The sequence below is a fragment of the Macaca thibetana genome, chromosome 16, assembly GCF_024542745.1.
Source record: "Macaca thibetana thibetana isolate TM-01 chromosome 16, ASM2454274v1, whole genome shotgun sequence".
NCBI classification, from domain to species: domain Eukaryota; kingdom Metazoa; phylum Chordata; class Mammalia; order Primates; family Cercopithecidae; genus Macaca; species Macaca thibetana.
In genome coordinates this window covers 35439692-35455009 of record NC_065593.1, presented here as the reverse complement: position 1 = coordinate 35455009, position 15318 = coordinate 35439692, and the positions used below count along the sequence as shown (strand labels likewise).

Sequence of the window (15318 nt, the reverse complement as noted above, 5' to 3'; positions counted from 1 at the left end):
GACTTCTCTGTAGAGAAAATCTGTTGTTTAGTGTGACCGCCTTCAATGATCTTTGCTAGATCTTCCATATAACTTGCTGCAGCTTCTACATCAGTACTTGGTTTTCACCTTACACTTTTATATTGTACAGATAGTTTATTTGCTTAAACCTCACGAATCAACTTCTGCTGCCTTCAAATTTTTCTTCTGTTGTTTTCTCACCTCTCTGAGCCTTCACAGAATTGAGGAAAGTTAGGGCCTTACACTAGATTAGGTTTTGGCTTAAGAGAATGCTGTAGCTGGTTTTTTTTTTTTTTTTTTTTTTTTTTTTGAGACGGAGTCTCCTTCTGTTGCCCAGGCTGGAGTGCAGTGGCAGGATCTCGGCTCACTGCAAGCTCCACCTCCCGGGTTCATGCCATTCTCCTGCCTTAGCCTCATGAGTAGCTGGGACTACAGGCGCCCACCACTACGCCCGGCTAATTTTTTTGTATTTTTTCAAAATACAAAATACGGGGTTTCACTGTGTTAGCCAGGATGGTGTCGATCTCCTGACCTCGTGATCCGCCTGCCTCAGCCTCCCGAAGTGCGCGGGATTACAGGCCTGAGCCACCGCGCCTGGCCTTTTTTCGTTCCTTTCCCTTTCCCTTTCCCTTCCTTTCCTTCTCTTCTCTTCTCTTTTCTTTTTCTTTTTCTTTTTTTTTTTGAGACGGAGTCTCACTCTGTGCCCAGGCTGGAGTGCAGTGGTGCGATCTCAGCTCACTGCAAGCTCCGCCTCCCGTGTTCACGCCATTCTCCTGCCTCAGCTTCCTGAGTAGCTGGGACTACAGGCGCCCACCACTACACCCGGCTAATTTTTTGTATTTTTTGTAGAGACGGGGTTTCACCGTGTTAGCCAGGATGGTCTTGATCTCCTGACCTCGTGATCCACCCACCTTGGCCTCCCAAAGTGCTGGGATTATAGGCGTGAGCCACTGCACCGGACCTCCTCCCTCTCTCTCCCACTCTCCCCCTCTCCCCCTCCCTCTCCCTCTTTAAAGAGACAGGGTCTCCCTCTGTTGCCCCGGCTGGAATGCAGTTGGTGTGATCATAGGTCACTGCAGCCTTGAACTTGAACTCCTGGGCTCAATTGATCCTCTTGCCTCAGCCTCCAGAGTAGCTAGGAGTAGGTAGGACTACAGGTACATACCATTACGCCTGGCTATTTTAAAAGTATTTTAGAGACAATGTTTCACTGTGTTGCCCTGGCTGGTCTTTTTTTTTTTTTTTTTTTTTTTATGAGACTGAGTCTCTCTATTGCCCAGACTGGAGTGCAGTGGCACAGTCTCAGCTCACTGCAATCTCTGCCTCCTGGATTCAAGCGATTCTCATGCCTCAGCCTCCCGAGTAGCTGAGATTACAGGCACCTGCCACCACACCTGGCTAATTTTTGTATTTTTAGTAGAGTCGGGGTTTCGCCATGTTGGTCAGGCTGGTCTCGAACTCCTGACCTCAAGTGATCTGCCCACCTCGACCTCCCACACTGCTGGGATCACAGGCGTAAGCCACCATGCCTGGCCCAGGCTGGTCTTAAACTCCTGGCCTTAAGTGATCCTTGTGCTTCAGCCTCCTGTGTAGCTGGGACTACAGACACATACCACTGCACCTGGCTAGTATATAACATTTTTATTTGTATTTTTGTTTGAGACAGGGTCTCACTCTGTCACCCAGGTTGGAGTGCAATGGCGCGATCTCATGCACCACTACACCTAGGTAATTTTTTTGTATTTTTAGTAGAGTCAGGGCTTCATCATATTGGTCAGGCTGGTCTCGAACTCCTCCCCTCAAGTGATCCACCCACCTCAGCCTCCCAAAGTGCTGAGATTACAGGCATGAGCCACTGCACCCAGCTGTGTATAACATTTTTCTTTTAGAGACGGAGTCTCACTCTGTTGCCCAGACTGGAGTGCAGTGGCACCATCTCGGCTCACTGCAACCTCCGCCTCCAGGGTCAAGCAGTTCTCCTGTTTCAGCCTCCCCAGTAGCTGGGACTACAGGTGCATGCTGCCATGCCTGGCTAATTTCTTTTATATTTTAGTAGAGACGGAATTTTCACTGTGTTGCCCAGGCTGGTCTCAAACTCCTGAGCTCAGGCAATCCACCCACCTTGGCCTCCCAAAGTGCTAGGATTACAGGCATGAGCCACTGCACCTGGCCTATAACATTTTAAAAGAGAAAAAAAAAACTGCTCATATATATAGTTACATAAATTCAAAAGTAGAATCGTTTTATTTCTCTTTGGCCTGCAAAACATTACCTCAATGTGGCAAGTACTATAGTTTGACTTTGTCTGTGGTCGTTTTCTTAGATGTGAGAAAATGAGACTAGGATTACATTTGTAAGCCACTGCACCAGTGCGCTTTCTCCATATCGGCAAGAAAAGCTGTTAGGTTTTCTTATCATTCATGTGTTCACTGCAGTAGCACTTTTAATTTCCTTCAAGAACTTTTGCTTTGTATTCACAACTTGGCTGGGTCAAAAAGCCCACCATTCAGCCTGTCTTGGCTTTGGACGTGTCTTTCTCACTGAACTTAAAATTACTTCTAGCTTTTGATTTAAAATGAGATGTAGAACATGTAGAGGCAATTGTAGGGTTATTAATTGGCCTAATTTCATTATTGTTGTGTCTCGGAATAGGGAGGCCCAAGGAAAGAGAAAGAAATGGGAGAACAGCTGGTTGCTGGAGCAGTCAGAACACACACAATATTTATCGGTTAAGTTTGCTGTCTTATGTGGGTGCGATTCATCGCACCCTAAAATAATTACAATAGTAACATCAAAGATCACTGGTCACAGATCAACATAACAGATATAATAATGAAAAGGTTTGAAATATTGTGAGAATTAATGAAAACGTGACACAGAGACACCGAAGAGAGCACATGCCGTTGGAAATTAGTGCCCATAGGCTTGCTCGATGCAGGGTTGCCATAAACCTTCCATTCGTAAAGATTCATCTGCATTGCAAAGTGCGGTAAAATGAGGTATGCCTGTAATACATAAACTGTGCTATCCTAAGTTTTGAATTGTCTTTCCTTTTATCAGTTTCATTCATATTCTTGTGTTATATAAGAGCTTGGAATATCCATATTTAAATGTGCTATAAAAATGAAGGAAACTTTAAATATTAGCTTATAATTTTTCAAATAACCCTCTTGTTCTAGAATTTTACCATCTCTGAAATGGAATTAGACTGAATGTTTTTATTTTCTGTTTATAGATTCATTATTTCACTGAAGTGTTGATTTTCTTTCTATAGATCAGTGAAAAGCATGATGTGGTATTCTTGATAACCAAGTATGGTTATATCCACCTCTATGATCTTGAGACTGGTACCTGCATCTACATGAATAGAATCAGTGGAGAAACGATTTTTGTTACTGCACCTCATGAAGCCACAGCTGGAATAATTGGAGTAAACAGAAAGGGACAAGTAAGGAAACCTTGAAACTTAAGCAATAAAATAAGATAACCTGATGAGTTGGGAACAATCCTGTACTTTTGAGAAATTACCCCCAAAAATAATAAAATAGAAAATAAACACATTACTGTTAGTTTTTTTCCAAAAAGTAAATGGTAACTTTGGATATTAGAAAATAATATATATCAAAGCATGATGTAAGCTGATAAAAAAGGAAAATAATATATACCTAAAAATAGAGATGTGTATGAATACAAAGTGTGTCTTTAATCCTGTTTCAGAGAAACTGGTTTATAGCCATCTTGGACTGTATAGATGCATTACTGTCAAAAGAAGTGATTCTCCATGGAAAAAAACAATTTAGGGTCATATTTGACAGACTATTCTTTTTAAGGAGTTTTCTGTTATCTCTCCAAGGCAGAGCGATTATCAACTACAGGGAAAAGAATTCTACCTACATCCCTTTTCCTAGCTCTTTAATTAAGCATTACTATTACATGTTAGAAGGTGATATGTTTCAATACCTCTTGTGGGATGCCTGGAAAGTTAATCAATTTGGTAGGAAAAATATTATCCATTCTAAATTTGTCATTTTTGAAAAACCTGTTAATACCATCTAGCAAGCGGTTCTTTCTCTGTCATCATATTATTTTAATTTCTTTTTTTTTTTTTTTTTTTTTCTTGAGACGGAGTCTCGCTCTGTCACCCAGGTTAGAGTGCAGTGGCATGATCTCAGCTCACTACAACCTCCACTTCCCGGGGTTAAGCAATTCTCCTGCCTCAGCCTTCCGAGTAACTACGATTACAGGTGTGAGTCACCGCACCCAGCTAATTTCTGTATTTTGAGTTGAGATGGGGTTTCACCATGTTGGCCAGGCGGGTCTCAAACTCCTGACCTTGTGATCCACCCGCCTCGGCCTACCAAAGTGCTGAGATTACAGGCGTGAGTCACAGCACACGGCCTATTTTAATATGAATAAGAATATTTTACCAGGAGGTATCTTAATTTTCTGGAAAGTGGCTAAAAATTTTAAAACTTAATACTGTTACTGGTCTTGCCTTTTGGTCTTGCCTTTTACTCGTTTTCTTCCAAATTAGTATTTTTCCCAGATAATAAGCAAAGGAAGTAGATGGGTTTTGTTTCTCCTTCATTCAGTTAATTTTTGAAAAATGTTACGTATATGAAGAGACAGTCCCTCTAGGGAAAGGGAGTCCATCCCTACCTACCCATGCCCCACCTTAACTCCAGACCTGGTTAGGTGCTTCTGCTCTGTACTCCTAGAACTTAACTTACGGCTTTCTCCTCATAACACTTAACATACTTACTAAAATTGCCTGCTTAGCTGTCACAGTCACTATTCTTCATTAGAAAAACGGATTGTCTTTAGTAAATTATATTTCTAGCACCAGTCAGTGTCTGGGACAAAAGCAGTTTTAAAAATTCAGTAGCTTTCAAGTATTTAGTTGTGAGTCTCTGTCTTAGAAAAATCAAGAATAAGGCTAGGCGCAGTGGCTCACACCTTTAATCCCAGCCCTTTGGGAGGGCGATGTGGGCAGATTGCCTGAGCTCAGGAGTTCGAGACCAGCCTGGCCAACATGGTGAAAACCCGTCTCTACTAAAATACAAAAACTTAACTGGCTATGATGGTGCATATCTGTAATCCTAGCTACTTGGGAGGCTGAGGCAAGAGAATCACTTGAACTTGGGAGGCAGAAGTTACAAAAAATGAGCCAAGATCACGCCACTGCACTCCAGCCTGGACGACAGAGCAAGACTCTGTCTCAAAAAAGAAATTAAAAAGGAAAATCAAGAATATATTGGCCTTTTTTGGTGAATTAGATTAGTGATAATTTAATAATCATGAAGTTGTGAAGCCAGGGACCTTTTTTTAAAAAAAATTCTTAATTTAAAAAAAAAAAAAAAGACAGGGGCCGGGCACAGTATCTCATGCCTGTAATCCCAGTACTTTGGGAGGCCAAGATGGGTGGATCACCTGGGGTCAGGAGTTTGAGACGAGCCTGACCAATATGGTGAAACCTGTCTCTTTAAGTACGAAAAAAAATTAGCCGGGCGTGGTGGCAGGTACATGTAGTCCCAGCTACTTGGGAGACTGAGACAGGAGAATTGCTTGAAGCCAGGAGGCAGAGGTTGCTGTGAGCCAAGATCGTGCCACTGCACTCCAGCCTGGGCGACAGAGCAAGACTCCGTCTCAAAAAGCAAGACTTTGTCTCAAAAAAAGAGAGAGAGACAGGGTCTTGCTATGTTGCCCAGGCTGGTCTTGAACTCCTGGGCTCAAGCGATGCTCCTGCCTTGGCCTCCCAAAGTGCTAGGATTACAGGCATGAGCCACCACGCCTGGCCCCTTTTTGTTTCTGCTGTTGTGCTGTTTTAAGATAATGCTTAACCTAAAGTACCTTAAACAATTTCATGATACATTCTTGGTGTTCATAACTCTAATTCTGGGAACTTGTTGATTGTTACTTTCCCTTCCTCCCAAATTTTATGTGCCAGCTACTTTGAGTAAAGAGGTATTTACAGTAATATTAGGGCTTTCTTTTAGTCTTCGCTAAAGTGTACTAACTCGGCGTATTCCCTGAAGGGATGAGTATGTGGCTTCTATCGGTTGAAAAAGCAAAATCAAGTAAAGTGATGTTATAGTCAACATCTGACTTAAATTCTGAATTTGATAGAACTGAGTACTTTAGAAGACACTGGAACCTGGAACCTTTTCTGTTCCCTGTAGGAGATCTTATTAAGTACTGGTTGCTAGAAATCTGCTAAAACAGTCTTTATGATAAGGATGAAACTGTGGATTCAGTATTTGGGGAAACCTAAGGCAGCAATCAATAGGAAGCTTCAGAAAATGTAATTGGAACTGGATTTTCTGTTTATCTTTCTCATTCTTTATAGGAGGTAAGATTTAAGTTAAGGTTGGGGCTCAGAAATGCAAATAACTATAAAGAAAGTAATTATTACTTCCTTTAAATAAGCCTTGAGGATGGAGGTCGGACCTATAGAAATAAAATCTTGGAGGTTAAAATTTCTTAATTTCCCCTGAAAGGAGTAGTAGAATAGGCAGGGCAGACTGTTACCTATCTATTTGGTTCACTGAGTTCTCAAGTATTTTTCAATTCTTACTGATTTGGGGACAGCCATTTCCTATATTCGTTTATTCAACAAATTAAATGTGTTTTATGCTACACTAATTGCATATTGCTAGTAATACAGTTAAAGAGAAGCCCCTTTTCCTCATGTGAACAGTGACTGAGAAACAATTATACAATTATATTAGGTTGAGAAGTGCTGTTATGGGTAATATGAGTAGTTTATAAGCTAGGGCATATGACTAGTTCTGCACTGGGGAAAGGGATGGATGGGTAGAGAAGGACTCCCTTTCTCTATGGCAGTTGACAGTCGTTCAGCTTTTGGGGCAAGCCAGAAAGTATTCTGTGGCATTGAGTGTTAAGGAAGTTTGAGGGTAGGTAACTTTTGCAAACAAGCAATTAGAAATTGGCCTTTACTGATATTATTATTTTTATTTATTTATTTATTTATTTTGAGACTCCCTCTGTTGCCCAGGCTGGAGTACAGTGGCGCCATCTTGACTTACTGAAACCTCCGCCTCCTGGGTTCAAGCGATTCTCCTGCCTCAGCCTCCCTAGTAGGTGGGACTACAGGCGCATGCCACCACGCCCGGCTATTTTTTGTATTTTTATTAGTAGAGGTGGGGTTTCACCATGTTGGCCAGGCTGGTCTTAAACTCCTGACCTTGTGATCCACCTGCCTCGGCCTCCCATAGTGCTGGGATTACAGGCGTGAGCCCCTGTACCTGGCCTATTTTTCAAGCACCTACCATATTCCTTGCATTATGTTAGCTGCTTGAGGATTCAGTGGTCCCTCCCTTCATTGAGTATATAATCTGGTCTCTAGGAATGAAAATGTGATTAACAAAAAATTACTGTAAAGTTCTTGTAAAAAAAAAATCCTAAAATTAGAAGGAATATACCTTAAACAACTTGCAAGTGAACCTTAAATGTCATTTAGATATCATAGCTTCTTAAATGTCATTTTCTGTAGGTTATCAAGATTGATGTCCTCAGGAAGTTTTAAATTATGTGGAGTTGTCTTTCAGAGCTCAATTAAGTGGGAATGTTAATCTTTGATACTGACTATGTTAAGAATGAATAGATGGTATCAAAGCAGTTAGTTTGGACAATGAAGAAAGAAGTTATTTAGATTATAGAATAGCCATATTTTAGGAACCACATAATGGCCTAGCACCCTGTGATACTTGTTTTCAAATCTCCTTAATTTTTTTCTCCTTGTCTTCCTTCCTTCCTTTCTTTTATTATTTTTTAATGGCAGCAAGAAAACAGCTGTCACAATTTCATTACCTTTGTGACTCAGTATTAACCTGTTCTAAATAGACTTGGTATCATTTGTATCAAAATGAACACATTGCAGCTATATTTTATTCTTTAAATTGCAGGTTCTGTCAGTGTGTGTGGAAGAAGAAAACATAATTCCTTACATCACCAATGTTCTACAAAATCCTGATTTGGCTCTGAGAATGGCTGTACGTAACAACTTAGCCGGTGCTGAAGAACTCTTTGCCCGGAAATTTAATGCTCTTTTTGCCCAGGGAAATTACTCAGAGGCAGCAAAGGTGGCTGCTAATGCACCAAAGGTAAAGCATTATGAAAATGAAGTTGTCATGACATTAATCCATTGTTAATATTCTGTTTCTCATATTGCTAGAAAAGGAACCAGCTTTCTAGAGAGAAACTGTTTTTAGATTACATTTGGGTTACATTTTCCTTTAGTAGAATTCCTTGTCAGTGCCTCTAGATTTGGTTAATTTTCTCTGGATTTGATTAGTTTTTTAAAACCCAGATTGTTAGAAGGATATGTAGTTCTAGCAAGCTTTTGATTTACATAGATGTAATAATGTTTAGTTATTTAGGTGTAATACTATTTGACCTCATAGATGATGGTTACTGATTTTATTTCCATAAGTTGGACATGAAATAAATACTGTCCAACTTTTTGGTGGGTAGAGCTGTCAAAATTAGGCTGAATTTATTATCACTTTTGATGTTGGTTTATGGTGGACTGAATTAATACCTTATATTCCTGACCAGTATTCATTATGAAATTTGTACTTAATTTAATATGAACTTGGGATAATACCTAGCTATAACTATGTTATGATTATAACTATTCTTTTACACATTGACATTGTAATTTAAGATGATCTATTTTTGATTCTGGATAATCTTATAACATTGAACCAGGAGTATGAAAGATAGTGACTAAATATTTACTCTAGATGGAGAAGATTTGAAACTTCATATTAATAGATGGATTCATTCCTTTAAGATTGACCTAAGAGATTGATCTCTATGGGGTGATTAGTGTGATGTTTGGATCACTTTTGAAGTGTGTTTAACATTTCTTCTTCTTAAAGGGTATTCTTCGTACTCCAGACACTATCCGTCGGTTCCAGAGTGTCCCAGCCCAGCCAGGTCAAACTTCTCCTCTACTTCAGTACTTTGGTATCCTTTTGGACCAGGGACAGCTCAACAAATACGAATCCTTAGAGCTTTGTAGGCCTGTACTTCAGCAAGGGCGAAAACAGCTTTTGGAGAAATGGTTAAAAGAAGATAAGGTACTTGAAATTGTGTTGACATAATCTTGCTTTGATTGCATTAAATATGATATTAGCAAGTTAAAATCATTTAGGCTGCACCAAAATGTCTCCATTACTGCTGGTAGAAACAGAACAAAAACATACATTGCATAAGATGGGTTCACTTATTTCCTTTTGAAAATATATTTATTTTTTCACTGGGCGTGGTGGCTTACGCCTGTAATCCCAGCGCTTTGGGAGGCCGAGGCAGGCGGATCACCTGAGGTTGGGAGTTTGAGACCAGCCTTACCACCATGAAGAAACCCCGTCTTTACTAAAAATACAAAAATTGGCCGGACGTGGTGGCAGCACCTGTAATCCCAGCTACTCGGGAGGCTGAGGCAGGAGAATCACTTGAACCCGGGAGGTGGAGGTTGCAGTGAGCTGAGATTGCTTCACTGCACTGTAGCCGGGGCTATAGAATGAGACTCAGTCTTAAAAAAAAAAAAAGAAAAAAGTTGGATCTTAATAAGACAGGATGGCTGTCTAATTAGCAATGAGATACTGTTTCCCAGTGATTTCACAGAATGTTAGTTGGTGTTAAATGGAAAAATATTTAACTTGGTTTCTTGAAATTTATTTAAATATGAACCTTTTCTAAATGTTAACTAGCTTTCTTTACTGTAGGTCTTTTCGATGCCTTTTATATTCACTCAGTACTTACTCATTTCTCTTTACAGAGAGCATATAATGGTAGTACGTTTTCCTGAGCACATTATTCCTAATGTGGAATAGTGACTGAGAAACAGCCAAAGGGCGTTTTTTGTTTCTAAGATAACAGAGAAGTTTTAGCTGTCCATTAGTGTTAATTCCTTTCACACCACCATATAAAAAAACCTTTCTCCTCAAAGTTGTAGTATGGAATTGCCATTGTCAAGAACTGAAGTAGTATTGTTTAAAGCACTCTGAATAGTGAATAATATTTAATGTTGTTATTCTTTCAGCATTAGTATATATTAGTACTGTTTTTATATTATTAATTCTAAGTCCTTGTTTCTTGATCCAGTTTCTGGCAATCTTGTAAGATACTAGAGAATAGTTTATCAGATTTGGGATGCTTGGACAGGAGTCTCTGATGAAGAACAGCCACACTAGCGAGTATCTGAGGTCCATCCTAATTGATTAAGATAAGGCAGGGCTGAGTTCGGTGGCTCACACCTGTAATCCCACTACTTTGGGAGGCCGAGGCAAAAGGATCACAAGGATCACTTGATGCAAGGAGTTTGAGACCAGCCTAGGCAACACAGAGAGACCCTATTAAATAAATACACACCATTTTTTAAGAAGATAAGGGAGAATGAGAACAGCCAAGGTAACTGAGTTAACCTATGTAACAGGGTGAAAGCTTTTTAGGTATCATTACCCTTTTCTGTGAACAGTCAAATGGGACCATCTGTGGTATTAATAAAAGAGACATCAACTATTCATTAGCATGTTCAGTTAAGATTATAGACTCTGATACAACTTTCTATTTTTGGCATTAAATATCATTTATAAGAGTTAGTCTCCAAAGTAGAAAGTCAACTTTGGTATATAAACTGGAACTCTTAGGAAATGAATTTCCAGATTGGGCAGCTCAATGAGTAAGGCAGACTGAATAACACAGAAGACGGTATTTGCTTGTATACTACCTAAAAATTCTTAAGAGTGTCCTTCTTGCCCTGTAAGCTTAAATCCAAGTCAAGAAGATAGTGGTACTTAGATTCTTCAGACATATATAGGTTACACTGTGATTTAATAACTGACCTTACGGTAAACCTCATCTGGCTCCTTCAATATCAAATTTTCAGTTGATAACATTACATTAAAAGTTGCTTTTTGCCGGGCACGGTGGCTCATGCCTGTAGTCCGAGCACTTTGGGAGGCCGAGACGGGCGGATCATGAGGTCAGGAGATCGAGGCCATCCTGGCTAACATTGTGAAACCCCATCTCTACTAAAAAATACAAAACAAAATTAGCCGGGCGTGGTGGCGGGCGCCTGTAGTCCCAGCTACTCAGGAGGCTGAGGCAGGAGAATGCCGTGAACCCGGGAGGCAGAGCTTGCAGAGAGCCGAGATCGCACCACTGCACTCCAGTCTGGGCGACAGAGTGAGACTCTGTCTCAAAAAAAAAAAAACCAAAAAAAAAGTTGCTTTTTGTTTTTGAAAAATCGGAGCCATGTGATGTGAGTCTGATATCCGAATATTCTTAGTAGTTAGGAGTATAAGAGGTAGAAGATTCTGCTTTAAAGTACTTAAATCCCTAACAAGGTAGTTGATAATATCTATAAGATTGCAGTCTAGATGAGCTTTTTATCTTTAAATAAGATTTGTGGAGAATTCTACTGAGACATTGCTGTGAATACAAGATTAAGAGTCTACCAGCCACAACCCCTGCATATTTATAGTATATTCTGTGAAACTAAGTACTTCTCATGCTAATTATTATAGTGGATATAGTGTCAACTGCTCATTTCTAAAACAGTTGATCGATCACTAAACAATCTCTTTTTCCTTTGGACAGCTGGAATGTTCTGAAGAACTGGGTGATCTTGTGAAATCTGTGGACCCTACATTGGCACTGAGTGTGTACCTAAGGGCTAACGTCCCAAATAAAGTCATTCAGTGCTTTGCAGAAACAGGTCAAGTCCAGAAGATTGTTTTATATGCTAAAAAAGTGAGTTCAATGAAACAGATTCTCAGCATGAATTCATCGAAGCATGGACAGAGAAATTAGCCTGTATTAACTCTTGGTTACTTTAATAGTGAATTTCCTTTCATTTTGATTTACTTTGAAATATATAAAAATTCTCTTACCCCTCATATCAAATTCATACTTGTTAAATTGAGGCAATTACTCTTGCATGGCTTATCAGAATTTAAGATAGCAGACATGTTTAACATGTTAGAACAAACTTTTGAAATACTCATTTATTGAAAATGGATAAGCCAGGCCAGGCGTGGTAGCTTGCGCCTGTAATCCCAGCACTTTGGGAGGCCAAGGCGGGCAGATCACTTGAGCTCAGGAGTTTGAGACCAGTCTGGGCAACATGGTGAAACCCTGTTTTTACTAAAAATACAAAAAAGTAGCCAGGCGTGGTGGTGTGTGCCTGTGGTCCTAGCTACTCAGGAAGCCAAGGTGGGAGGATCACTTGAGCCCAGGGGGCAGAGGTTTCAGTGAACCGAGATTGCACCTCTGCACTCCAGCTTGGATGACAAAGCAAGACCCTGTCTCAAAAAAAAAAAAAAAGAAGAAGAAAATGGATAAGCCAGTTATAAAAATTGACAGGTGTTTATTCAAATATGTCATCATCAGGGTCTAACTGGGCACTTTAAATCGAAAATGAATTTGTGATTTCACGAGTAGTTCTATATTAGCAAGATTTTATAGTAGAAAAAGTCTTTAAATGCTATGAAATTGAAACTTAGAAGCAGCGTTTAAGTCTTTGTTTGTTTATAGGTTGGATACACTCCAGATTGGATATTTCTGCTGAGAAATGTAATGCGAATCAGTCCAGATCAGGGACAGCAGTTTGCCCAAATGTTAGTTCAAGATGAAGAGCCTCTTGCTGACATCACACAGGTAATGTGATTACAATATATTTTGTAGAAGCTGATTGAAATGGAGAGTGGGGGCCAGCCGTGGTGGTTCACGCTTGTAGTCCCAGTACTTTGGGAGACCAAGGTGGGAGGATTGCTTGAGGCCAAGAATTCAAGACCAGTCTGGGCAACATGTGAGACCCTGTAACTACAAAAAATTTAAAAATCAGCTGGGTGTGGTGGCACATGCCTGTTGTCCCACCTACTCAGGTGGCTGAAGTGGAGGGACAGCTTGAGCCTGGAGGTCCAGGTTGCAGTGAGCTGTGATCATGCCATTGCACTCCAACCTGGGCAACAGAGTGAGACTCTCTTAAAAAGAAAAAAAAAAAAAAAGAAACTTAGAGTTTGTAGAAATTAAAGCTTTGTCACTCTATATGGATAAACCTCAAATGCCTTGCAAAAAAAAGCAAGTTGCAAAAGAATGGATAATATGAAACCATCTGCATGTAGTTTTAATACATGCAAAACAAACATCTTATTTAGAGATATATATGTATTAAAAATATGAAAAATACATGGGGATGATAAAACAGGATAGTAGTTGCCACTGGGTATGGGGAGAGGGAAGAGATGCATTTGGAAGTGTGAGTCAGAGTCCTTCATATTGTTTATGCTGTTGTTTTTCAAAAGTTTATAAAAATAAAGGTCAGTCTGGGCATGGTGGCTCACGCCTGTAATCCCAGCACTTTGGGAGGCTGAGGTGGGCAGATCACCTGAGGTCAGGAGTTTGAGACCAGCCTAGCCAATATAGCAAAACCCTGTCTCTACTAAAAATAACAAATTATCCAGGTGTGGTGGCAGATGCTTGTAATGCCAGCTGCTTGGGAGCAGAGGCAGGAGAATCGCTTGAACCTGGGAGGCGGAGGTTGCAGTGAGCTGGGATCGTGCCATTGCACTCCAGCCTGGGCAACAAGAGCAAAACTCCGCCTCAAAAAAATAAAATAAATAAAATAATAAAATAAAGGTCTATTGGTTCAATTGTATCCTGCTATTATGTAATATCTTGAAATATTTTGTAGTTTTTATCAGAACTGAAAATAACTGTGTTCTCTAGAGGACAAAAATTTGTTCTTAAAGTGTTCATATTGTCCAAATAAAATTCTCAGGTAAAGAAAGAGCTCGTGCATAATTTTGTCTACATACTCTCCATAGTATCTTAAAACAATTTCTTTTAAATCTATTTTTTTTGTAGATTGTAGATGTCTTTATGGAATACAATCTAATTCAGCAATGTACTGCATTCTTGCTTGATGCTCTGAAGAATAATCGCCCATCTGAAGGTCCTTTACAGACGCGGTTACTTGAGATGAACCTTATGCATGCGCCTCAAGTATGTGTTTTAATGCTTTTTAGGCATGTTTCCAACATTGTTTTAGTAGTTGTGCAGAGCATCTCAGATTGTCATGCAAAGCTACTGAGATGCCTACTCCTTATACAAGAAAATTTAGCTATTATAATATTCTTTTGTACTTTCTTTAACAGTTCACTATTAAACCTTAATCTGTAATGGATGTTGAATTACTCATATAAATGGAGTGGACAATTAACTTTCCTTGTTTGTGGTTTTACAGGTTGCAGATGCTATTCTAGGCAATCAGATGTTCACACATTATGACCGGGCTCACATTGCTCAACTGTGTGAAAAGGCTGGCCTACTGCAGCGTGCATTAGAACACTTCACTGATTTATATGATATAAAACGTGCAGTGGTTCACACCCATCTTCTTAACCCTGAGGTATTTCAGTTTCTTACCTGATAGATGGTGTTAGTTGTGATTAATAGGTACACTGAAAATGTGTTTGTGGTACTAAATATTAATGATTTCATACCACCATGAGGTTCAACGTTATTTCATTTATTCATTCATTCATTTATTTTGTCTTGTAGTGGTTAGTCAACTACTTTGGTTCCTTATCAGTAGAAGACTCCCTAGAATGTCTCAGAGCCATGCTGTCTGCCAACATTCGTCAGAATCTGCAGATCTGTGTTCAAGTGGCTTCTAAATATCATGAACAACTGTCAACTCAGTCTCTGATTGAACTTTTTGAATCTTTCAAGAGTTTTGAAGGTAAGTAGGAGTTTTTGAGTTTTTTAAAAAAGTACTTAAGATAGCCAAGAAGAGGTATGCTTATGATCAGGCTATTGGAAATTTTGTCTTTCTTTTTTTTTTTTTTTTTTTTTTTTTTGAGACAGAGTCTCGCTCTGTTGCCCAGGCTGGAGTGCAGTGGCCGGATCTCGGCTCACTGCAACCTCTGCTTCCCGGGTTTACGCCATTCTCCTGCCTCAGCCTCCCGAGTAGCTGGGACTACAGGCACCTGCCACCTCGCCTGGCTAGTTTTTTTTGTATTTTTTTAGTAGAGACAGGGTTTCACCATATTAGCCAGGATGGTCTCGATCTCCTGACCTCGTGATCCGCCCGTCTCGGCCTCCCAAAGTGCTGGGATTACAGGCTTGAGCCACCGCGCCCGGCCTGGAAATCTTGTCTTTCTAAAAATTTGTTCTATGGGACATTTTAATTTTTATTCAATAAATGTTGTCAAGGCCCTTTTATGTTGGATCCTAAGGATATGCAGTGAACAAGACCATCTGTTTGGATATTTTATAGATGAATGA

At 39.9% G+C, this 15318-nt stretch overlaps 2 protein-coding genes across 4 annotated transcripts in view; one reads left to right on the top strand and one right to left on the bottom strand.

The window, feature by feature from the left end:
• Nucleotides 1-15318, bottom strand: part of SKA2 (spindle and kinetochore associated complex subunit 2) — a 976874-nt gene that overhangs the window by 534910 nt on the left and 426646 nt on the right. The window lies entirely within an intron of this gene.
• CLTC (clathrin heavy chain) overlaps nt 1-15318 on the top strand; it is a 75325-nt gene that overhangs the window by 33233 nt on the left and 26774 nt on the right. For both annotated transcript variants that reach the window (XM_050764648.1, XM_050764647.1), the window contains exons 6-13: nt 3275-3448; nt 7926-8123; nt 8904-9104; nt 11629-11781; nt 12565-12687; nt 13897-14034; nt 14276-14440; nt 14593-14773. In XM_050764648.1, coding sequence (XP_050620605.1) covers nt 3275-3448; nt 7926-8123; nt 8904-9104; nt 11629-11781; nt 12565-12687; nt 13897-14034; nt 14276-14440; nt 14593-14773 — 1333 coding nt within the window. The remainder of the gene's footprint in view (nt 1-3274; nt 3449-7925; nt 8124-8903; nt 9105-11628; nt 11782-12564; nt 12688-13896; nt 14035-14275; nt 14441-14592; nt 14774-15318) is intronic.